General features: G+C 36.4%; 1 protein-coding gene across 1 annotated transcript in view; it reads right to left on the bottom strand.

Annotated features, from left to right (window-relative positions):
- LOC109826899 (callose synthase 3-like) overlaps positions 1 to 25150 on the bottom strand; it is a 37234-nt gene extending 12084 nt beyond the window's left edge. The window contains 22 exon segments of the mRNA XM_020393915.1: positions 6 to 51; positions 5700 to 5786; positions 5872 to 5921; positions 6002 to 6083; positions 6651 to 6711; positions 6799 to 6851; positions 6982 to 7316; positions 10011 to 10125; positions 10228 to 10347; positions 11835 to 11925; positions 12013 to 12089; positions 12186 to 12323; positions 12918 to 13020; positions 13022 to 13042; positions 20861 to 20952; positions 21043 to 21135; positions 21277 to 21393; positions 21504 to 21614; positions 21748 to 21841; positions 21985 to 22109; positions 23799 to 23899; positions 25017 to 25150. Of these exon segments, the coding sequence (XP_020249504.1) occupies positions 6 to 51; positions 5700 to 5786; positions 5872 to 5921; positions 6002 to 6083; positions 6651 to 6711; positions 6799 to 6851; positions 6982 to 7316; positions 10011 to 10125; positions 10228 to 10347; positions 11835 to 11925; positions 12013 to 12089; positions 12186 to 12323; positions 12918 to 13020; positions 13022 to 13042; positions 20861 to 20952; positions 21043 to 21135; positions 21277 to 21393; positions 21504 to 21614; positions 21748 to 21841; positions 21985 to 22058 (1960 nt within the window). The 5' untranslated portion in view covers positions 22059 to 22109; positions 23799 to 23899; positions 25017 to 25150.

Genomic DNA, 25156 nt, shown 5'->3' with positions numbered 1-25156 from the left:
AGCACCAGGCAGTGACTGAAATCGAGATCTTAACATCCCTAAAGTTCGAATCTGGTTTACATAAGATAACATCACACTTTTAGTGATAGAAAAGGCGTGTGCTATCTATTTTAAAACAATAAGGAAAGGAATAACGTGATTGGAAATTCAAGGTTCAGTGACTGACAATCAATTAGAAATTAGAACAACACTAAAATATTAACACGTACAACGAAATGCCCAATGATCAGACTTAGGAAAAAAATCATAAACTTCTGTAAGTATCTGCAAAGGTGAAAGAAAAGTTAAACACTATCAGACAATTTACAACATTTAAGTTTGCTCTATGGATCATCGAATGTGGCTTTAAATTGAGGTAGATACTCAATGACACATTTCTACTGTTCACTTTCTGAGAAATTAACATCATTAATGGAATTAATTAAAATGTCAACTATTTTTTTAATTTATGTATTAGATCTGTTCCTTGATCTACAAGTACTATATTACATCAAGAACATCTGCAAATGGCCCCACTAGATTACGTCCTGCTAGCTGAGTAGTGCAGCCTTTAGGCCCAGCTAATTAGGACGTTGAACACTAAAACAGCTGTTTTCTTCAACGTAACATTTTCTTCAATGTAACAATTTTCCTAGCAAGAAACTAGTTCAATGATGAAATGGGAAGTATATTAATGCAGATGATTGGCAATGAACAGAAACTCAATCACTGAGGTATGCTGATTATTAAGTTTACCAACAGAATCAATCAGTTATTACTGTTTTTTTAACTTGGAATGTCTATTGTGAAAGAATCCAACAAAGCTCGGGCTGTATGTATAAAGAGTCTAGTCTCCTATGATTCCCAAGTTCTTCTCATCGGTATTGCCATCTTCTAATTATCTTCATCAGATGGGTTTTGTCATAGAACACAAAGGCTCCATAATCTATGTCTGACTAATGGCCTGATCTCAATCGCTACTCCCCTACAAATTCACATTACTCTATAAATTTACAGGTTTGGATTGCATAGGATAAACAATTACTATAAACGATCAATGCTCAGATCGTGATGTAGAACACACAGCAGACAAGTTTATGTCAAAGTGGGACAGTCGCAAGCCTAAATGTGGGCCTGGTCGAAGAAAATAACTAGTTTCAAAGAAACGGTCGTAACTTTCAAACCGTACGTCGGAATTGGACAAATTATATATGAAAATCAACTATCTCGACGAGACGGAGCCATCCAAACCAACCCTTTAGGGTTTAGTTTGCATTCTCCGTTTAGCCAAATTCCTTACGGTTTGAGAGATATTTATATTTTTGTCCGTTTATACTATTTTTAGTAATATTTTAGGAGTATTTTGTTTAGGAAACAAATCCGATTTGATCTCAGATTTGACCGGTGGACTTTCCTACTAATAAGGAGTCTTTTTAGGAGTTTTAATATTTTAGGAATTCTTTTACTATTTTTGGTAGAGTTTGAGTTAATATTTTAGGAATTCTTTTACTATTTTTGGTAGAGTTTGAGTCCTTGTAGGAGTCTTGTTTCTTTTTTCTATTTAAGAAGTCCTTGTAGGAGTCTTGTTTCTTTTTTCTATTTAAGAAGAGTCTTGTAAGCCCTAGAGGCATAACTTTTTATTAATAAAATTTTGTTTTTCTTCAATATTTACTTTGTGGATTCGAAGCTTCTCATGGAATCGAAGATTGTCCTTGGTGGATTCTGAGGCTACAACTTCCGCGCTGCGTCATTAAGTTCTACCCACGCCAGCTGTCTTTAAAGATAAGGGCTACTAACAATGCCTATGCTCAATGGTCAACGCTCAAAACCTAGGGGTGGCAATGGTGGCCCAGACCCGCTGACCCAACCAGACCAGTCATTGACGCCTTGACGGGTATGGGTCAACCTAGAAGGGTTTGGGTCATATATGGGTTGACCTGATTATTAAATGGGTCGAGTCGAGTTACCCGAGCCACACAATTCGGGGTTGAGAAGAGAGCACAAGTGGGATCCTCGTAGGGTATAAACAAGAGTTAGAGAACAAAAAATGAAGAAAATGACAGTTCTTTCCTTTCACTTCTCAGCAAGACCAGAGAAGAGAGACAAGACGATGTTAGCTCTTCGTTAAATCCTTTTTAAAGACTAAATATCACTTAAATATCTTATAGTTTTCACTATTTTGCACTTATACGCTGTCTTTTTTTACATTTAAATACCCTATTATTTACATGAGTTTGAATTTTATACCCTTTCTTTTTTCTTGATATTTAAATACCTTATTGCTACTTGACTTTGCAATTATACACCCTATTTTTTTCTAAATACACTATTGTTTTTCAAAGTAGCACATAACTACCTTTTCTTAGTTAAACGTATTAATATTATCATTTAACATTGAATATTTTTGCCATAATTTTCACGTGACTTGTATATGACAAAAATTGGTCAACTATACCCCTAAAGTAGATATTTTTCAACTAAAAGCTCATTTTCAATTTTATTTACTCCCATTCCCTTCAAAAATAGTTTTTACTCGGATGGAACCAACTTTTATAATTAACCTTGTTTATCATGTGTATAGGACATGAAAACTTTTATGAGAATATTTCAACATTTAACTAAAATAAGATAGTAAACTGCTATTTAAAAAAATAGGGTATTTAAATGCCCAGAAAAAATATATAGGGTATATATGTTCAAAGTCAAGTAAACTATATGTATTTAAATGTCAAGAAAAAAAGATCGGGTATATAAGAGCAGAGTCAAGTAAGGTATGGGGTATTTAAATGTTTAGAAGAAGAAAAAGTATCAAGCACCAATTCAATCAAAAGTCATAATTGTGTCAGAAGTGCACAGTACACTGAAAAACAACAAAGACCAAGCAAGCACAGAACCCCTCGCCACAAATAAAATAAAATAGAATAAAGAGAGAGAGAACCTAAAGTACCAATAAGAAGTGTGTACAAAGAATCTGGTTCATTAAAAAAATTTGCAATTGCTGACGATTTATACATGTCGGAAATGGCTACCCATTTAATAAACAGGTTGGGTACATTGACCCGTTTATTAAATGGGTCAGGTTTGGGTCAAGTGTATATGGGTCAAGTCAAAGCTGACCCAACCTGAAACGACGTGACCCGACACATTTTCCACCCCTCAGCCCTACCAAGCAAACTGCTATTTCTATGGACGTGATGTATCCTATCAGATAACGGAAAGACAGAGCTTTTTGCTATAAAATTCTACTATTAAAATCAAAAGACAAATACGTTGTGTGTTTTGATGCACTTCTAAATATATTGTTTCACCACGATCTTAGACATCCCAAATTTCAGAAAATAGTTCTTTTTTTACATGAGCTTAAAATAGTTGATCAAATGAACTTGCTACTTCAAATGCAAATCAACAACTGAGAGACCAACTATTCCATGTAGATGTTTGAAATTAGACATCACAAAAAAAAAAGAAACAGATGAACACTTCAATTGATATTGACAACTTAATACAAGACCTTATTTCCAATTCTACCGCCTTGTTTGGCACCCGAGAATGGATGGGAATAGAATGCTCATTCCCACTTCTAGCGTACACTATCCTTTTGAAAGCTAGAACTCGTATTCTCACTTCTTGATTATTCCAAAATTTAGTGGGAAAGAGCCTTTCCGATGTGATGGTAGGGAAAAAATTCAAATAATTTACAAATATATCTCCATTGCTTATCAATACTCAATACCAAAAAGAAAAAGATTATCATTGTGACTTCATTCTCTATTTGTACCCAAACATTTGAATATAAATGAGCATTCCGCTCTCATATTGATTCCATTTCTATTTTTTACTTTATTTCATTCTAACATGACTCAATTCTCATGTATCAAATGAGGCGTACGGGTTCAACCATTTTCTCCTATCAACTCTGTAGAGGACAGTCTCCCGAGTTAACCTGACAGCTATATTATTCTTTTAATTTCCCTACGTACATGTTCATTTGTGTTTAAGTGTAGTCCTCTTGCTCCATAAACTTAGACCCAAAGCTACCATGCTAAACATCATTTTCCAAACTCATTATTTATCAACGGCTCGCATTCTATATTTCTGTCCACTTCTAAGTTTCCGCCGCTTCTCTTCTTTTAATTTTTATCTTCCTTCACTTCGACCAGTAGTTGATCACTGTTGTAAAAAGCCCCGCTTTTGGCCGCTTAAGCGGCCCGCAAGGCGAAAGCGGTGCCTCACCACTATGCTTTCGTCAAAAGCAGCCAACGAAAGCGGACGTGACACTTTCTGCTCGAAAACACGTCAGAAAACTCATAAAAATGGTGTCAAGCATTTAAAAGCATTGAAAAGCACTTTTAAGTGCTTACCAACATTTTTAAAAAAATAAAATACGGATTTATATTAAACCGGCCCAAACCCGAACTTGGCTAAATTTCTTAAGTAAACCCTATGCTTCTCTCTATCTCTCCTCTCTGTTTCTGTGACTCAAGACAAAAATAAACCCTAACCCTAACTCCCGCTCCAGGCGCCTTGCCCACTACCTCTAGCTAACTCCATCGCCTCTCTCCACCAAATCCTCCTCCAAATCATTCTCCAAGAAGCTCTGCCTTCACCATCACCATCATGACATCACCTTCTCTTGAGCTCCTCATCGAAGCTCACCATCACCAGCTCCAGTCGAAGCTCACCATCACCAGCTCCGGTTGAAGCCGCTCCACCGACTTCTCCGGTCGAAGCAACATCCTCATGGTCCTCTCCTCTGACTTATTTAAATTGGACCGCTTTTTTACTTCTTGTTTTTTATCGCTTCTTGTCAGTAAAACCCTAAAAAGCTTGAGTGGTGGCTCACCGCTACGCTCTGCCTTTCGCTTTCCGCAACTTTGCAGCTGATCACATGTTTCATGTCATACATGTCATGGCCTACGTGCTAGATCCTTCCTTCCCTTTCACAGAAAGGAAAAAAACACCATCTTAATTAAGATAGCAACTGAGTATCTGGATTCTTCCTTATCTTACTTTTTGACTATCTTGCGGAGAATGCCAAGGCATACTTTTCCTCGCATCTTCCAGAAACATGCATGAGAACTACCACTTGCCAGTGTGTCTCAGACCAAATATCACCAGAATAGTTATGGGAAAGGTAACAGTCCCTTTTGAGTCCAATAAAATAACTGATGATGCATATTCTTCTCTCCCAATCTTCTGTTAATTAAAAATAAATAAATTTAGCATATTTTTTGTGACTTCAGTGCATTGCTGATGGGCTAATCTTTAATATCGCCCATGTTTTATAAAGAAACTAGAATTACATATGGTGCAAACTTGCTGATGCAGCTTCTTGCGCTATTCCTTTATTGTACTAAGATGGACAAAAAAATTAAACTGTATCCCACACAGACTAGCTACATTATCTTCAGGCCCATGAGAATCTGAGTAGCTAACACTCATAAAGACAAACATATATATCTATCATTACATATGTAGCAATCATCACTTCAACGCCTAAGTTTGTATTATCTGGTTTAAGTCACATTTTCTAATGCAACTGAATGCGTGAAACTGGGATGCCCAGCCACTAACTAAGATTCAACGTTCTAAGGATATAATCACTAAGATTCAATGTTCTAAGGATATAAGTACTTTGAGACAAGCAGCGCTTGTTTGGTATATACTGCAGAAATTTGAAACTAATTGAAGAACAAAATAAATTTAAATGCTTCACCCACCTCACCCAAACGACGATATGCACCATACATGCCGCCGACTAATGTGGAGAAAATCGCATACCAGATCTGGGTATCCATGAAATAAACCTACAAAAACTTGCACTAGAATTAGGAAACAGAAATTTTGAATTAGCACATGAGCAATTAGAATATTGGAACAGGGAAGGCATACAAGAACAATTGGCGCCCATAGTGCAATAACAACACCGATGTTGTTCTTAGCTGCAAATAATTTATGAATTGGTTTCAGAAGCATTCAGAATAAAAATTTCATTTAAAATACAAATCTTTCATATTGATACCTCGGGGAAAAAACTCATGCCACTGGAAAGTCGTGATGGGCACCCTCATGATATCTTTGGTAGGTTCAACAAGAGGCTTGATCTGCAGTATCAAATCCATGAGAAATGGCAATGAACAAAGAAGGGCCAAAAGAATCTCAAGAGCTCGTAACATACTTAAAATTTCCACGAAAACTGATAGATGTAAAGTTTAGATTGGCCAAGCCTGTGAACTTCATTTTACAATTGTTTTCAGATAAACTTGAGCCAGGCACATTCCACTCTAAGAAATGTCTTATAAAGTTAGCTACTTTGAGTAACAGCCATCTCATAACATTTAAATTAATCTTTTAAATGCAACTTTAAGACCTTGTTTTGTTGGCTTTTGCAAATTAATTGACATATAATGTCCATATGATCCGACAGAAACTATGCCAAAATAATTTCAGGAAGTTGCATGATTGAAGAGAACTCAAGACAGTCAGAGACTGTCAGACCAAACTATAGCAAGCAAACACCATCCCGTTTTATATACAAGTCCAAAGTTACAACTGCAATTTGGAAATCTAGGTACCCTCAGAAGAAAAAAATATAGACACAACTATCCAAGTAGCAAACATAAATAAAGAAGAAGCATCGTTTTTATAATAAAAAAAGCATTGATAAATACCTCGATATAATAGCTAAATGTCAACTTTGTGACAAGCAGCAGCACCCAGAACATTGTGTACCTGCCATTAAACAATATTGAGAAGGAGTATTCACCATACCAAGTCACAATCACTATCCACCAAAAAAGAGAATGTGATTTATCTTACATGAAAAGTGAAAATGCGCTCTCATGCATTGCCCTTCCAACATACAGACGTGGCTGCCATTTTTAACTTAGAATAAGCATAAATGGCAAAATATTTGAAAACCAAGTAAAAATTGATACAGGGGCCAAATCCATAAATAACTGAGGTCAAGTTATACTTCTAAGGTTGAAGATTCAGAAATACCTGAGACCACCACATCATAAGCATTACAATCCTATAGTCCGAACTTTCCAGTACCCTTCTCATAAAAGGAAAAAGGAAGAGTAAAGCAGAAAGCATGTTTGGAGACAAGTATATGAGCACTGCCAAAATGTAAAGAGAGGGCTGATGTTGCCCATTTCCTATCCAACTCTTGATAGTCCTTGCCAGTCCAGTGGGATTCTCCCAAGTATAGGCATAGGTCACAGGTAAAACTATCACCCAAGCAGCTGCCGAAACGACCTTTAAAATATACCTCAGCTTAACTGCAAAAGACATGCTCATTCTTGCTTTCCAGCTAAGGATGATATCGAGGACAGCTGCAAAGCAACCAAAACAGGTATTAAACGCTCCAGGATAATGGACTCAATCGTGTTTCATAGTCACACCACTGTGATGCGAAAAGGATTATACAATGATGATAAGTATGCAAACATATCTTAACCAACAAAATTCCACAGAAGTCTTTGAACAAGAAAACTATACAATTTCAAAACTATAGTAAACCTTACGATTAATCGCCTAAAGAATTCTGGAAACTGCAAGAAGAAAAGTATTTGACAAAGTTTTTTGGTTAACGACTTATCCAGCATAGATATAGAATTATAGATACGAGAAACTAAAGGTCTATTCCGATTGTACCCATAAATTAGGATTAGATTAAACTTGTGAGTAGAAGAAATGTGCACTGCAGTCTTTATCACACTTGACATATGTTACCTGGGTACCGCACCCGACACGGACCTGATACATACCCATACCCATACACAAAGTCATTGGATACTCCTTTCATAAATGCATAAATTTATTCAAGCATGTATACAATTATACAATACAAGCTTTAATTTAAAACACTAGTCATAAATTTTTTGGACATATTTTTCACTTCACACCCACTTTTTGAAACACGTTGGACATAGGTGTAGTTCCGAATTACGATTTAGAAGGGTTGTTTGGATGACTAATTAAAAAAATAGTGATTTTCCAGTTTATAACCCACATAAATAAAAGAAACATAAAAAGCTGATAGGACTTAATCCTCATCCTTGTTCTCCTATAAATTATCAATTCCTATATATAATATATGTGCATATAGATATGTACATAGTTGTGTCCCTGTAACCTACCTTTTACAAATTTATCGTGTCCCTTAACCGTAGACGTACAGGCACCCGTACTTGTATCCATGAGCACTTGATATTTAATAACCAATTGTTTCTATCTCACTACCCGACTGTGCAGTCTGGCTTCCGAAATATTAACCTTCAAGAATAACAAGTTCCAAACCACGATATAAAGCCATCTAATACAAGAGGTTATGAACTTAAAATAACATTTTATTTGCAAATGTTCTATAAGGTCAAAACTCAAGATAGCTACGAAAATTTTGAACTTCAGATACAGTTAGATGAAGCACATTGCTTAGCCCAAGTCATCTGTCCAAGAAAATACTAGAAAAATAACCACCACCACCAAAATGTATGGGGTCGGCTACACAAATCATGTTCTTCCACTCCATTCTATGGGCATCTCCTCCGTAAAGTTCACTATTTGCAACAGTTAGAAGTTTTTTAGGTCTACTTCTAGATCTCTTTGTTCCATTACCTATAATATTATCACTTTTCTAACCGGTGCGCTAAGATGTCTACGTTGTATATGTCCAAACCACCTTAATCGATTTTCTCTCATTTTATCTTCAATAGGAGCAACTTCTAATTTACTATGACTGCACTCATTTCTTATCCTATCTTTTAGTTTATACACACAAGACCATCTCAACATTTTCATCTCTATTTTGTGCTACACTCATTTTTTGCACATATTTTTTAATAGCCAAACATTCTTATCTATAAATTGTTGGTCTTATAACCCACCTATAAAACTTTTTCTTTAGTCTCATAGGTATTCTACGCTTACACAAAACTCCTGAAGCACTCCATTTTAACAATCCGGATTTCATTCGATTAACAACATCATCCTCATTCTGAATAATTGATCCTAAATAGCGTAAGTAATTACTTTTTGATATTTCTTGACCATCAATATATATTATAGGCTCTTTTCTATTTTTAATTTTACTAAAAATGCATTCCATGTTTGTTGTTTTTGTTTTACTAATTCTAAATTTTTTAATTTCAAGAGCTTGTCCCACTTTTCTACTTTAGAAATTATATCTTTTCTAGTCTCATCAACTAATATTATATCATCAATAAATAACATAAACAATGGCACTTCATCCTGAATACATCTAGTAAGGTTCAAAATTTAAAAAAAAAGGCTTGACGCTGACCCTTGATGTTAACCTATGGTAATAGAAAACAGCTTAATCTCTCCTTCATTAGTTCTTACTTCGGTTGTTACTCTATCGTATATATCTTTAATCACATCAATATATATATTAGATAACGTTTCTTTCTAAAACCAACCACATTATCTCTCTAGGCACCCTATCACGAGCTTTTTCTAGGTCAATAAAAATACTATGAAAATGAATACCATAAATCGTAACACCAGCACTGATAATAGTGGTAGCGGTAATATATCAGAAAGAATTATTCCTTACTCACAAAAAATTGATTTAAGAAATCCTTATGCAAAATTGCCTTTGCTAATGAGTAGCATTGTTAGACAGGACAAATTTAGTAGCATGTATGAATGACATGATACTGGATAAATGCTTAACACCGCTGCCACAAACATTTCCTTGGACTAAACCATAGGCACAAGCTAATATCATTAGTCAAAGATATTTCCATTTTATTTTCCCAAAGAGGAAAATAAAGTGGAGAACAGGTATTCTACTGCTTCAAAGTGGAGGCAGAGAGTGGTATTAGCAGCTATCTCCCTCAGCATTTGAATTTAGTCAAGGAAGAATCCACATTTAAGAAAGCCAGCAAATTTTGATCCAACTCAACATGCCTTTATGTCCTACAGTCTTCTTGCTTTATCAACATTCAGTATCAATGGGTTAGTTGAAAATTAAGAGGTACAACTTGCTAACATGTGTGTTTTACCTTGTCCCAGCTTAAGTATAGCAGCAGTTATGAAGATGCTCAACACCTGCTTGAATACTCCATAATCAAAGATATCACTTGGTGAGCCACCATTCCAAGCCAAGATAATCATGACCTACATACAAATGGAAAGTTATCAGTAAAATAAAACAATTCAAAAGTCCAAACTTAAGAATAACGAAAAGAGAAGAGAATATAAACGAACAGAACTGATCACCTGTAGAGATAAGACAAAGAAACTCCACATTCTGTCAAAACTGCGAAATATATGCCAAAATGAACGAATCTCGACAAAATTGATTTTCCCAATCCAGCGATCTACGCTAGGTGATTTCTCCTTAACAAAAATATCAGATAAATTAGCACTTCAAACTTGTTTGAAGAAATACTTGAAAAACCACAAAAATTGATAAAACATGATTTTTATCATAGCAGTTGAAGCAGCCAAACAAAGTGTTAAACTATTCTTTAACAAGTTTTCTTTAAGTCAAAATTGATGACCCAGTCCCTCATCCATATTAATTTAACCTCAGCACACTTAACTATAGAGAGTAATAGTGGCTCCTCCTTAAAGGTGCAAACTGCAATTAATTTTTGACTTCATAAAGGCCAAGCTACTGCCTTCAATGAAGCTTTGACTACAAGCATCATGAGGAGATATTTAAAGGACATTCTGAAAATATTTGTTTAGTTCTAGTCAACCACAATATTCATTCAGATTGCTACAATAATTTGGATAGGAAAAAAGTAGGTTATGTACCAAATAGTGTTTCAACAGTACTCAACACTTTCTCGTGTTTCATTCTGAGCATCTGTAGTTTCTTACTAGCCCTGCTCAAATATCTACACATAAAAGAGCTTTGAGACAGTTACACCCATTTTCTCAGCGAAAATCTAAAATGATTTTCAGCAACTAGAAAAACCTCATCCAAATGTTTACTGATAACTCCCCACTTTTTTAGCCAAATAGTACAATGATTCTTGTAGAAATTGTCATTTTTTTCACAAAAGTGGCAAAAAAATCTTTTCCTTGTTCTCAATCTAATATCCTTGTTAACTGGTATGGTAAGTATTGTTGATGTTACATAAATTTCTAGTGACATATCTAAGAAGTATTTATCCACATAGGTTTCACATAATTATAGAAGAACTTTTCAGCTGCTTCTCATTCATTTTTCTGGTGTTATTTCAAACATTTGTTAGTAGTGCCACAAACTCTTTATTATTTGCAAGTTCGGGATTTTCATGCCCTACCATATTTCTTTTTCTAGCTCAAGATAGTCGGTCAGGTCACTAAAGACATGTACGTCAGTAAATGGATTTGAAGGGGCTATGTTATTTGAGTAAGGCTATAAATAGCAAATAAATAACCAGAGGTGATAAGCACAATGATAGCACGGTCTGGATTAAGATGCTAATAATGAAGGAACAATAGGGGGGTTGAGGGTATGTATACTAAATGCAAATGATCGAACAGAAAAAGGCGAGGAACAGGTCAAAAAAGGAAATGCACAATGCACGCGAAACGAAATCAGCTTTGTGTTGCTTGGATCATACGGATGCAACCAGTTTCCAAGTATATTAAGCAATAATGGGAACATAAAAACCAACAAGCATTACTTTAAATATAAACCTTGATCGGTTGCTCCACTAGACCAAAGAAAAAAAATCCAGTTAATATTTTCAAAATACCATAAATTACAATTTTATTGAAGATTCTGTAATTGAAAAATAATTCTGACAAAGTAGTGAGGTCTAGAAAAAAAAGAAGAAAACAGATTAAAAAACAAAATACAATCGAAATTGCCAAATGGAATTACTCACCTCATTTTTCTCCCCATGTGAATTTGGAGGTGGACTAAAGAAATCAGCATCAGCGCGCATCGGCCAACCTAAGCGGAAACAGTCAACTGACCTGCATTCATAGAGGAATTTTATCTTCTCTGTTACTGCACAGACAATCAAGAAAATTTTTGCATTTTAGTTTTATCTATATTATTACCAAAAATATTCATTCAAGTCATCATAGTTTCTCCATTGAGAATGTTTGGATTTTTCCCTCTTGCTCTTCTCTGCCTCCTGTACTAAATAATCATATTAGTAAAATAACCGGTTAACAAATAACATGGAGAGCGATTGAACCCTGATAGACAGATAAACAAACAGCAATGGCACCTTTGCTATTGTCTTGTAAATGGGAGTCACAACTTTTTTTAAAAATGCTTCCTCATCGCCTCCATAGGCTGGTTTTATATTCTCACCAGTCATTGCGCTTACATTCCCAGCCAGCATGCCATATAGTTCAAATGCCATCTGGAAAACAAGGAAAAATATCAAAATAAAATCATATATTGCCAATAATAATACTGAAGAGCCAGAACACAGTTAAATCGGATACAATTAATGAAACCAATAGAAAATTAAATGAATGTCTACAAATATGTAGTCAACGTTATGAAAGTCAAAGCAAACTCTCTAAATAATTTCATCCCTTACACTTCACAACTATATAAAGTTCTGTAATCTACAGTTAATTTTTAGTGATGCCCTTCTCAGCTTTATTGCAAATTCACACAACATAATCTGTCTGCTTGCTTATTACGTTCATTTTCATATAGTCAGTTTAACACCCGGTGAATAATAACAGACAGGGAAGCACAATAAAGAGTTCACCTGAAGACTGATGGCACTCTTGGAAATTAAGAATGCAATTAAATCACATTGGCAAAAAAAATTAATATAGAATGCAATTAAATCACTTGGCAAAAAAAATTAATATAGAATGCAATTAGTTCATTACCTTAATTGAATTACTGACACATAAATTTCTAATCGCAAAACTAAAATACTATTGGAAAAACTATTTGCAAATGAAAAGCAACGAAAAGTTTTTTTTTCGTTACACACGTGATGATAGATGTAGCAAAGGCATTCGGGCATGAATCGCAAATTTGCAGCTTCACCCCATATAAGAAGATATAGACCCATATAAAAAAGTTTCCGCTGCTGATTCCTGCTGAATAGTTGGCAACGTGAAAAGAATTTCAATAATCAATGAAATGTGTAAATCAAACCGCTCTTTCAATATATCTAAAAGAACAAAAATCCTAAATACATAAAACCAATAAATTTTCTCCCCTTTCGTTGAAGTTAAATTATCCATAATATCCCCCCCCCCCCAAAAAAAAAAAAAAAAAACGAACACCCAAACACACACACACACACACATGTATATATGTATGTACACACACAAATATAGGGAAATGTGATCCTAAGGTGATACCTTAGATTCAATCTAAGGAAGTGCCTCCAAAACTACATTATATGCAATTAGTTTACTTAATCCTCTGTTCATTTCAATTTGTATGTTTTGGATTGTCTGTTAATAAAAAATTAGGTATATTAGATTTAAGTTACTCATGCATCAAGTGATTGTAAAATTAACGGTTTTACGATTATATAACTAAAGAGACAATGAAAAATGTGTTAGAAGTATTGAAACATCATGAATTTTGTTTTATAGATGTTTTGAGACATTTAGATCATGATGAATGGAGCAGATCATCAATTTGAATAGTCTAATCCTATGTAGCACGGACACGGATCCGACACGGCCATCCAACACGCTGACACGAGACAAATCCTAAAAAATACATAGGATACGTGTGTTCGACACGTGTGTCCGACACGGACACGACACGACACGGCTTCATGTTATGCGTGTCCGTGCTTCATAGGTCTAATCCATGGATCAAGAGGCGCTTCCTTAGATTGAATGTAAGGTGTCACCTTAAGAACACTTTTCCCATATATGTATGTATGTACATATATATACATATATATAGACACGCTCATTATTCTCATTATATATACTCATTACTCTCATACATACATTCATTATTCTCATTATATATACTCATTATTCTCATTTATACAAGGTTTTAAATATCGGTTATCGGGGATTTATCGGACGGTCAAAATCCTTATCGGATAGCGGAAATCGGTGATATATCGGAGATAAGTAGTATTTATCAGAGTGATATACTAAATGGTGTATATATATAATATAATAATCAAAAAATGTAATCTAATCATACTTGATGAAATATAAACATACCAAAATATAAATAATCATGCTTAGAATCACTAACCAATTGTAGAAAACGAGTCGGGTCGGATTTAACAACTCACTAAATAACTGCCCATTACCCGAAAGCTCAACTCAAAATTTGGCCCGATAAGGCCGATATTTAGAGCCTCCCTTATCGGGTGATAAGTACCTTTATCGCTGATAAGTCACCGATAAACCACACAAAACTATAACCGATTAAAAATCCTACTTATCCTAGCGGAAAGCTCCTAAATCCGATAACTCGGCGATAATTTCGAATTATCGGCCGATATTTAAAACCATGCATATATATATATATATATATATATATATATAATTATATATATATAATACTAATATATATATATATATTTAAAGAAATTAGGGTATCGCTTTGGTACCAAGCACAAATTTGTGCTTGGTAGTGAGGTGGCACATATCCTCTCCCATCATTGCAAATATGGGACACATTCACATGGGTTGAGGAGTGAATCGGGAATATGCAATCATATTAAATGAAGTGAAGAAGATTATGTCATCTCCTACCAAGTTTTTGGCTGGGGTACCAAGCAACCGATCTTTCTTTCTTCTCCTCTCTCTCTCTCTCTTCTTCCTCTCTCTCTTCTCTCTATATATAATATATATATATATATATATATATACTATATAATATATATAATAGATATATATATATGCACATATGTCTATTATATAATAGAACACATGCATATTATATATATGAGAAATATGGAGAAACGTTAATACAAATTTCTCCCATTTGAACTTGATAGTGAGGTGGCCAAATCCCCACCTACTTCACGCCTCGAAGAGAGAGCCTCACCTACTTTTAAAAATAGGCTGCTTCATCTCTTCGAGACGTGAGTAGGGGGTGATTGCCACCTCACACGCAAGTTCATGAAAGAACTTGGTACCAAGTTTCTCCATAATTTCTCTCTCTCTCTCTCTGCCTCTCCCTTATATATATATATATATTATATATATATATGCGAAAATTTTCAAAACCACCCCTTTTGGGTTTTTATTTGTAAAAAACGACCCGTTTTGAAAATAATTGTAAAAACCGACCTGGTTTCAGCCTCAGAGCTGAAACCAGGTCGGTTTTTATAAAAAAAATTTTGAAACTTCACGGGAGTTGAACTCCCGTGAAGTTTAGCAGCTTTTAATTAAGCTGCTAAACTTCACGAGAGTTCAACTCCCGTGAAATTTTATTACTGAAACAAACTTCACGCCCGTGAAGTTTATTATAGTTCCAAAACTCCACGCCGCGATGCTGATGGACTGGTCTCGAGACTACAGATTTCGCTGGAAGATGGCTTTTCCCTTGTCGCCAGCACACGTGTAGCTCCAACCAGAGCCTTGCGGGCCCCACATCTCCACCCTGGCGAAAACATCTTTGTCTCACCCTACAGCTCCAGGACAATAAACACTGTAAAATCCATCGATTCTTTATCTCACCCTACAACTCCAGGCCAATAAACACTGTAAAATCCATCGGTCCTTTATCTCACTGTAAAATCCATCGGTCCTTTATCTCACCCTTCAGCTCCAGGACAAAAATCATTGAAAAAGCCATCGGTCAACTCCATTGGATGGCCTTTTCTATGTCCACTTTTCAAAGAAGAAAACAAATAAGTAGGTTCACGATGTGAACATCACTGGAAGATGTCCATTTCTATGTCCACTTGTCAAAGAAGCACACAAATAAGTAGGTTCACGAGAATACATATTTCGCTGGAAGATGGCCTTTCCCTTGTCGCCAGCACACGTGTGAACATATAAACGGTAAAAATTTCACGGGAGTTCAACTCCCGTGAAGATTTAAGAACAAATTAAACTTCACGGGAGTTCAACTCCCGTGAAGTTTAAAAATACACTAAACTTCACGGGAGTTGAACTCCCGTGAAGTTTTAGAAATTTTTTTACAGAAACCGACCTGTTTTCAGCGCCTGGCTGAAAACAGGTCGGTTTTTACAATTATTTTCAAAACGGGTTGTTTTTTACAAATAAAAACCAAAAAGGGTCGGTTTTGAAAATTTGTCCGTGAAGTTAATTAGATTGAACTTTATCGGGTACGGTATTGAATCCTATTCTCTTAGATAGAGATACGGAATACCCGTCTTCTTTACCTCCTGAGCGGACATCAAAGCATTGACTTTGTTTTCAAGGTCTTGCATTTTCTTGTCCTTATATATATATATATATATATATAACATGTCATCAACATAAATCAAGAGTATCACATAAAATTCGTCATACCTCTTGATGAAGCAGCAGTGGTCTGTATTGCATTTGAGAAAACTGTTCTTCATAAAGTTCTCGAACTTCATGCACCATTGTCGCGGAGCTTGCTTCAGGCCATACAAGCTTGCGCAGGCGACACACGAAGTCCTCCCTGCCTCGTTCCTCGAAGCTCACTGGTTGATGCATATAGATCTCCTCCAAATCTTCATCTTCATGAAGGAATGCCATCTTCACATTTGCTCTAGATGGAGATCTCGAATTGGCACAATGCTCAGCACATCCGGATCGTGGTCATCTTGACGATGGGAGCGAAAACGTCAGAATAATCTATCTCTACTTTCTGCTCATAGCCCTTCACTACAAGCCTCACCTTGTAGCATCTCCGTCCATCGGCTTCATCATTAACCCGATAAATCCACCAATTGTGAAGAGCCTTTCGCCCTCTTGGAAGTTTTACGAGCTCTCAAGTCTCATTCTTCGTCAAGGATTTCATTTCTTCCTCTATAGTAGACTCCCACTCACCCCGAGCTTTGTCGGTCTGTTGTATCTCCTCATAGCTCTCTGGCTCACAATCGTCAGTCAGGAGAAGATAATTCATGGTGAAAATGTACCTCTGGCACCTTCGGATTTCTTAGAGCTTTACGAACTACGATCGACAGCTCTGTTGGATCTTGCTATTGTGCATCCAGCACGTTCTCTTGCTCTCCGTCTTCTATGCTGACTAGTATCTCACCGTCGTCCCCATTGTCAGGCGTCAGCAATATCTGGAAAGAGAGGGAGACAGCTCTCACTCACCTCTTTGGTCTTGTACACTGCATCTTCATGGAACACAACGTCACGACTGACACCACCTTACGCGCGTTGTGATCCCAGAAACGATACTCATACTCATCTCCTCCATAGCCGATGAAAGAGAGCTTTTTTGACTTTGGATCAAGCTTTGACCGGTTTGTAGTATTAGTCATGACATAGACGTCACAACCAAATACTCATAAGTGCTCTAGTTTTAGCTTCTTTCCGATCCAAGTCTTTTCAGGTATCCTATAACTGAGAGCTGCGGATGGCCCGTGATTGATCAAGTATGCAGCAGTATTCACAGCATCGACCCAAAAACTCTTGGGCAATCCGAAGTGGATCCTCATACTTTTGGTGCGATCCAAGATAGTGTGATTCATACGCTCTGCCACTCCATTGTGTTGAGATGTGCCTGAAACGGTCTTCAGACTCCTAATCCCATGGGACAAGCAAAAGTTCTCGAACTCCTGATTGCAATACTCGCCTCCATTATCAGACCTTAGACACTTCAGCTTATTGCTTGCTTCGTTCTCCACACAAGCAAGCCACTTCTTGAAGATGATGAAAACATCTAACTTGTGCTTCAAGAAGAACACCTACAGTTTTTTAGTATCATCATCAATAAAAGAGACAAAGTAAAGAGAGTTACCAACATGTGGGTTGCCAACATGTGGGACTTGTGCAGGTCCCCACACGTAGGTGTGCACCAACTCTAATTTCTGCAGTTTTAGAGTCGGTCCGGTCTTGTTAAAACTCTCCTTTTTCTGTTTGTCTAGAATGTGGTTCTCATAGAAAGTCTGATTGATCTTGCTCAGACCCGGAAACCTCTCTCCTGTGGCCATAATCTGCATCCCCTTCTCGCTCATGTGGTCAAGTCGCCGATGCTAAGTCATGCAGTCGACGGATGATGATGATGCTTGTCCTGCAGCAAGCAAGCGGTCGATCTTCTCATTGACGATGTAGAGAGACCCTTCGCGTTTACCGTGTGCTATCACCAGGACACCCTTAGACACCTTCTAGCTTCCCTGCTCGAAGGATACTCTGTAACCAGAGTCAGTCAGTTACCCAACTGATATAAGATTTCGTCTGAGATCCGCTACATGCCGAACGTTGTTCAACGTCAAAGTGGTCCCGCCCTCCATCTTGAGGGTACAATTTCCCTTATATATATATGAGAATAATAAGTGTGCGTGCGTGTGTATATATATATATAAGAATAATAAGTGTGCGTGCGTGTGTGCGCATATATATATAAGAATAATAAGTGTGCGTGCGTGTCTCTCTCTCTCTCTTTATATATATATATATACGAGGTACCGCTTAGGCTATTTCGGGCTATTGCGGTAAAATAGCGGCAAATAGCGCATGGTCAAATAGCGGTCAAATAAAAATATATTTAAATATTCTAATTAATAAGAAAAATCATATAAAAATCTAAAAATTCTATAAATGCATACTTGATGCCTAAACATGAAATAGATGTGCAATAATTACATAATATTAACTAAGTACTATAATTATAAACATTAAAGAATGAAAAAGCATACTTGTCATTCAATAACTCAATAAGTTATAAATTTATAACGATTTGATTGATTTCAAATGTTGATTATACAGGTTTTCTGGAAGTTAGAAATCTCAAGGGCACTGATCATTTCGGTGCAGCTGCTGATTATGAAGATCAAGTCGTTTATCGCATACATATTAATTAGTTGTATTGTAAATTTCTTGTATTATCAGTAAATAACAATATTATTGAGAATTAAGCCTCTTCATTCCACCTTAAGCTTTCTCTGTTTTGCATGAAAGAAAGAATTGCAGATCCTGTGCTATGACCTCTCCAGCAAGATTGAACTATGGGGAGAAAACTCTCCTGCTCAACCCACATAGATAAAAATTCTAAATGGCATTCCTATTGACATCCTCTTTAATTAAATTAACCAGTTAATTGATAAGCTTGTTGTATGAATAAACTATGAAGAAATTCAAGAAATATAGCATCATAATTAAATTAGTTGATTACATTTTCCTCTGTTACAGATCTAGCCAACAGAGATGGAGATGTCACCGGAGGGAAGCTCGTCGAAGACTCGGAAGTCGTCGCTGGAACCGTGGAAGTCGCTGGGAGCTAGAGCTCGAGCTAGAGCGGAAGTAGATGGAGCTGTAGCGGAAGTCGCTGGAGAGAAGCAATCGGGAGGCGCTGGAGCGGAGACTCAGAGAAAAGGAATCGTCGTGGAAAGAAGGAATCGTCGTGGAATCGTAGAAAGAGGCGGAAGTCGCTAGAGCAATCGGGAGGCGGCTAGGGTTTGGGGGGGGGAGAGAAGGAATCGTCGTGGGAGAGGGTTTAATTGTAACGAGTGGGTTCGGGTTCGGGTCGGGTTCAGGGCGAAAAACTTCATATATGTGCGATAGCGGTTTAGCGGGTTTAACCGCTTTTAAGCGGTAATAAGCGCTTTTACGCGCTATTCGAATGAATAGCGGGTTTTCCCGCTTAAGCCAGCCGCAAAACCCCTACGTGTATCGCTGAAGGGCCGCGATCACTATTCACGCCACTATAGCCCCGCTATTCGCCACTATTTACAACACTGATATATATCAATTATCCAACCTATGTGCACCCATACGAATGTGGTCACTCCTAAATAAGTGAATGAGAATGAGCCATCTCACTACCAAGGACCAATTTTGTGCTTAGTACCAACAATACCCGTTATTCTATGTATGTATATAAATATATATATGCAAAACATCATGTGTATATATATACATACATAGATATACATACACGCACACATACATATATATAGGCAAAACATCAAGATTGTACATATTGTGTGTTGTGTGTGTGTATGGGAAAAGTGTGTGTATATATATACACACACACACACATACATACATACATATATGTGTGTGTACATATGTATATGTGCATATATATATATATGTACGTGTGTGTGTATATGTGTGTGTATATATATATATATATAGAGAGAGAGAGAGCAAGACTCCTATCAACTTAAGTTGATGTCCACCAAAGTTTTCATATGCGTGTGTTTGTATGCATATATGTGTGTGTGTACAATCTGTATTATATATATACATATATATAGTCTGCGTGTGTGTATATACATATATATACACACAATTTGTGTATATGTATACATACAATCTGTACACACACACACACACATGTATATATATATATATATATGCAACACACACACACATGACAATTTTGTTGTCTTGCCTACGAGAAGATCTAGCTTCAAACTAAAATTGCTAAGGCAGTAAGGATGGCGGAAGGTATCTCAGGTAGGAAAAGTGCCCTACCTCAAATTTCTTTATTATATATAGAGTTGGCCCTTTCATCATTTTTTATTTTCTTGACATGCTTCTATAGAAATTAAATACATAACTGAAGTTTTCATACTAGAAAATATTAATAGTTCAAAATTTTATGCTTTATTTAGTTGTAGAGATTAGTTTGCCCTTTTCAGTAAAAATAACAATCATGTCTTCTAATAATATTCTGTGTTATAGGGTTGAATACTCGGGTTCCGACAGCAAGGCAGGATGCATAATTGTCAACTACAAATCAAGAAGAATTTTGGACAAAAAAATTAAAGAATTATGTTAAAGAAAAAGGTTAGGAAAGTGCAATATAAAATCTTTAGAATCCTACCAGAGGCTACTCTTACGGTCCAAATACTTGCACCACTTCTTGTAGTTCCTAAAGAGTTTCTTCATCACGGCAGTTAATGCACTCTCGTCCAACTGCAACATCTCAGCAAGTCATCAGTAAGCCATGAAACACAAAAAGGAGTTCTGGAGTTAAAACATAACAGAAATATAACTTAAAAAAACCTTCGGTTGCTGATCAGGCTTTGGAAATTGGCGAATATGGACATTAGCTAGCAACAAAATCAGATGTTCTCTTTGATTAGAAACATTATCTTTCTGCATATAGAAGCATAAGAAAAACTCATGATCAAAAATAAATATATAAGAAAATAAATTGTGTCAAAAGTTACAAAATGACCGACTGAAGAAAGAATTGCATCAGAGTAGAATATATGAAGAACCTAACGACTAATATACCTGAAAACCAAACATTGCTTGTAGCCAATCAAGAAGATCTTCATCTGCCTTCTTCACATGGTCCTTGGGCCATGGTAAGCCCCTAGTATTGCGAAGAGCACCAACAGCAGCTTGAATCTACATGTTTCAAACTGATACGTTATGTGGTTTCTTTAGATCATTTCCTACAGTTGAGGTTTCATGTAATTATATGCATATTATTAGTACATGTATAGAGAGAGAGATACCTCAGGATAACGCATGATAGCCTGGTTTGCACTATCAGGATCGAGAGGAAGAATATTGTATGGCACTAATATCTTTGTTTTCTCCTCAACCTTGGTGTGTGTTTCTAAAATCTACAAGAAAGAAGCAATGTCGAGCACTGAATTGTATATACCTCAGCATCCTAAATGTGAATCAAAACTAAGCATCCTAAATGTGAATCAAAACTAAACATCCTAAATGTGAATCGCATATGCTTTCAGTTACCTCATTATCAACTTCAAGTGACTGAGTCAGGTTGACAGCCCTTAGAACCTCAAATAGGACAGCAGCAGTTTGGTACGCTTTAGTAAGTCGAGCACTGAATAAAAGGGGGAAAAGGAAAGATAGAATACGCAAAAAAAAAAGTAAGTATAAAGGGAAAGTAACAGAAAATGTCAAAACAAGGCTTCTATTCCAAAAGCCAATTGATCAGCATCCATTGATATAATCAAATTGACTTACCGATCAGCCTTATCAGCAGCACTTTGCAGTGCTTGAATATATTCTTTGTAGTAATTCTTATAAAAGCTACGCATTTCTTGTGCATCGCTGGTCCTGCCCCTTTCCCTTAGAGTGGGTTCATTATCCTTAAAAAGTAGAAATTGGTTCAGTACAGGCATAGGAAATCTGATAGACCATGGATGCATTTTTTACAGACATTTTTCATTGATTATTTTTTAAACAGCTCTTAGAAAAATGCAAGAAACATGGTATTAACAGATCAAATGCTAAAAGAACTTTAAAGAAATTCAATTAGCATCAGTCCAGACTGGTAATGTATTTGTATAAATTATGAGAAAAAGCACAATTGCATCAACGCTGTTAACTTTTATAAATTCGTAATGCCATGTCATACATGAAAATAGTCCAATTACTATTACTATAATATATGATGATTTAAACAATATGAGTACCTCAAAAGCATAATCTTCGACTAGCAATTTATTGGACGATATGCAAAGCAATCATCTTAGAATCTTCTACATCAATATGATGGGTCTTGTTTGGAACCTCCAGCCAATTAATAAAAAGAAACTTGGAGCAAGCCAATATAATCCTATAGGTTTCCTCCAAACTCGAGTTTCACATACAAACAACAAAGTCAAAGCAATCACACCTCAGTATGATGGGTATTGTTTGGGACTTACTAGGTCCAGCCAATTCAGAAAGTAACTTGGCCAATCGCATTAAAATTCAATTCGCCTCCTCCAATCTCAAGTTTAGAAACACCATGTACACATAAGCTAACATTCAGCACATTACCATAAAATAGAACAATAATGGCAATTATATATAAAATTATATGTTATATACATTCACGTACCTATACGAACTTGCATATGTATGTAGAAAGGGTACTCTCTGTTTAAACGAGCTTAAACTGAACAATACAGTTGGATCTACCTACCTGCTAACTGATTTTTAACATATTATGGTGAGGCTGTCTTCCCTCATTAGCTTTCTCAACTGAGTCATGCTCCATAACTGAGCCATGCTGATTGAACAAGTGTAGACTATAATAATGATATTGGTAATGTTCAGGTTCACCACCTATCTAGTATAGTAGTCAACCTTAAGGTTCAATTCCAGATAATGTTTTACTGCACTATATAACTAACCACAAATGTGCAATAAGCAAAGCTTTATTGTGTACAAGTGGAAGAGGAATCTCAAGTCATAGAAGAATGGAAGCATTGTAGCATGCTGCAACATTCATACTAATATGAATATAAGAATGTGACAAGTGCTATCTAATGAACATCAAACCAAGAAACACACCAAAGCATATGAAAGGAACTGCATGTTAACTTAGAATAGATGAACATGTGTTACAAAATGTCCTAGAATAGATGAGCATGTGTTATAAAATGTCCTAGAAACAATGAACATTCATATCAGACTACAAGGCTATTGCCTCACATGATTATTACTGCCAACATGGATAGTCCCAGTTCAAACCTAATTATAAAGTTTTCTTAAGAACTTTTCTACTTCTTTCGACTGTATCATTTTCTCGTTATATGCCAAATTGCTAATGATGATAGCACACATCCTTGACTCAGCCTAAAGTATAGAAAACCTTCTTTAAGAGTAACAACCCTCTTTTTCTCAAAAAAAAAGAGTAACAACCCTCCAGTGACACCAAAAGTTTACGAAACATTTATTATTGTTGTATCCACAAAGAACGTGGAACACTATGACATAACTAATTAGTGTGCCCACTGAGAGAATGTATTCAAATAAAATGAGAAAAAATTATAATTCTAAAGACAAACCCTTTCCAATCTTTGCAAAAGTGCAGTCTTGAACTGACGAACACCACGCCCACTTGAAGTTGGATCCAATCTGTGAGCTTTCTCAAATGCATAAAACCTGCCTATTCACCAAAAGAAAGTTGGGAGTTATTTCTATCAAAAGATGAAATGTTGATTCAAGCAACAAATGCTTAAGTTGGCACATTACCCCCAAATTACATTATATTTTCTGCTAGTGCTTTTGAAAGCAAATATTCAGTAAATAATAAATTCTTTCAGATGTCCTATTCTTTCCTTCACCTAAAAGTAATGAGTTAGATAACACAAAAGATATACAAGGGTTTATAAGGAAAATTTCACAAAAGTAGGTTGAAAGTAAGAATCATTGATCGATGGCATGTTGATTATTGAGAATTGTGATCGAAAAAGTATCTGACAAAGAAACAACTCCATACAAAAAATTTCCAGACTAGCTGGGTAATTCACACCAAGCCGAACAAAGCCTTTAGCTCAAATTTTTGGTGTTGGCCAGTGTCATCTCGGGTGCACTGAGACTATCTCGTCGAGCATTCAGGCGCTTTGGGGTGCTACAATTGCACCCTGCATAAATTGCAGAGTGCAACATGTAAGCGAGGCGCTATTTTGTGATTTGATAAGCAAAATTATTTATGCTATCTTTCTCTGAATATCTATATTAAAATACATGGAAATTTTTGTCCAGATTGACATATGTATCAAAAAAAAGGTTTGTATTATTTGTCGCACTTCACTGAGGCGTGCGCATTGCCTTCCGTCTGGCGAGTGGTGCGTCCAAGGTGACTTTGCAAACCACATTGCATCCCGCGTCCTGATAACACAGGTGTTGTCTACATGAACCCTAAAGGACAGCCCGGTGCACGAAGCTCCTTCTATGCACGGGGTCTCCTGTGCAGGGGGTCCGGGAAGGGGTCAGACCACATTTGGACTACACGAATCCTTCTTCTCCGCTAAGCTCTACCATGGGTCTGCTCCTTCGTGAAGTTAGCTATCATATTCATCTTATTTGCTTCCAACCAAGATCTTTTAGGTCTACGCCTGCTCCTAGTCCTCCTTGTCTCATTAGCTATGATCTTATCACTTCTCCAACGTCTTACGAGTGCACTCATTTCTTACCACATACTTTAGTGCACAGTACAGCACAACTCACGCAGTAACAACAATCAAATAAACAACGGAAATAAGATGAAAGAGAGGGCTCACATAGATAAGCAACCCTAGGGTTCCTCAGCTCGACTTCATTAGCCACACGGAGGATCGGAGCGATCTCGACGAGCGACGACGGCACGACCTCGCTGTCGAACACCTCCCCCAAATTCCCCGTCGTCTGCGTCCTCAGCAGC

Source organism: Asparagus officinalis, chromosome 10, assembly GCF_001876935.1.
Source record: "Asparagus officinalis chromosome 10, Aspof.V1, whole genome shotgun sequence".
Classification (NCBI taxonomy): Eukaryota; Viridiplantae; Streptophyta; class Magnoliopsida; order Asparagales; family Asparagaceae; genus Asparagus; species Asparagus officinalis.
The sequence above is the reverse complement of the archived record's forward strand: the minus strand, read 5'-3'. Positions and strand labels throughout refer to the sequence as shown.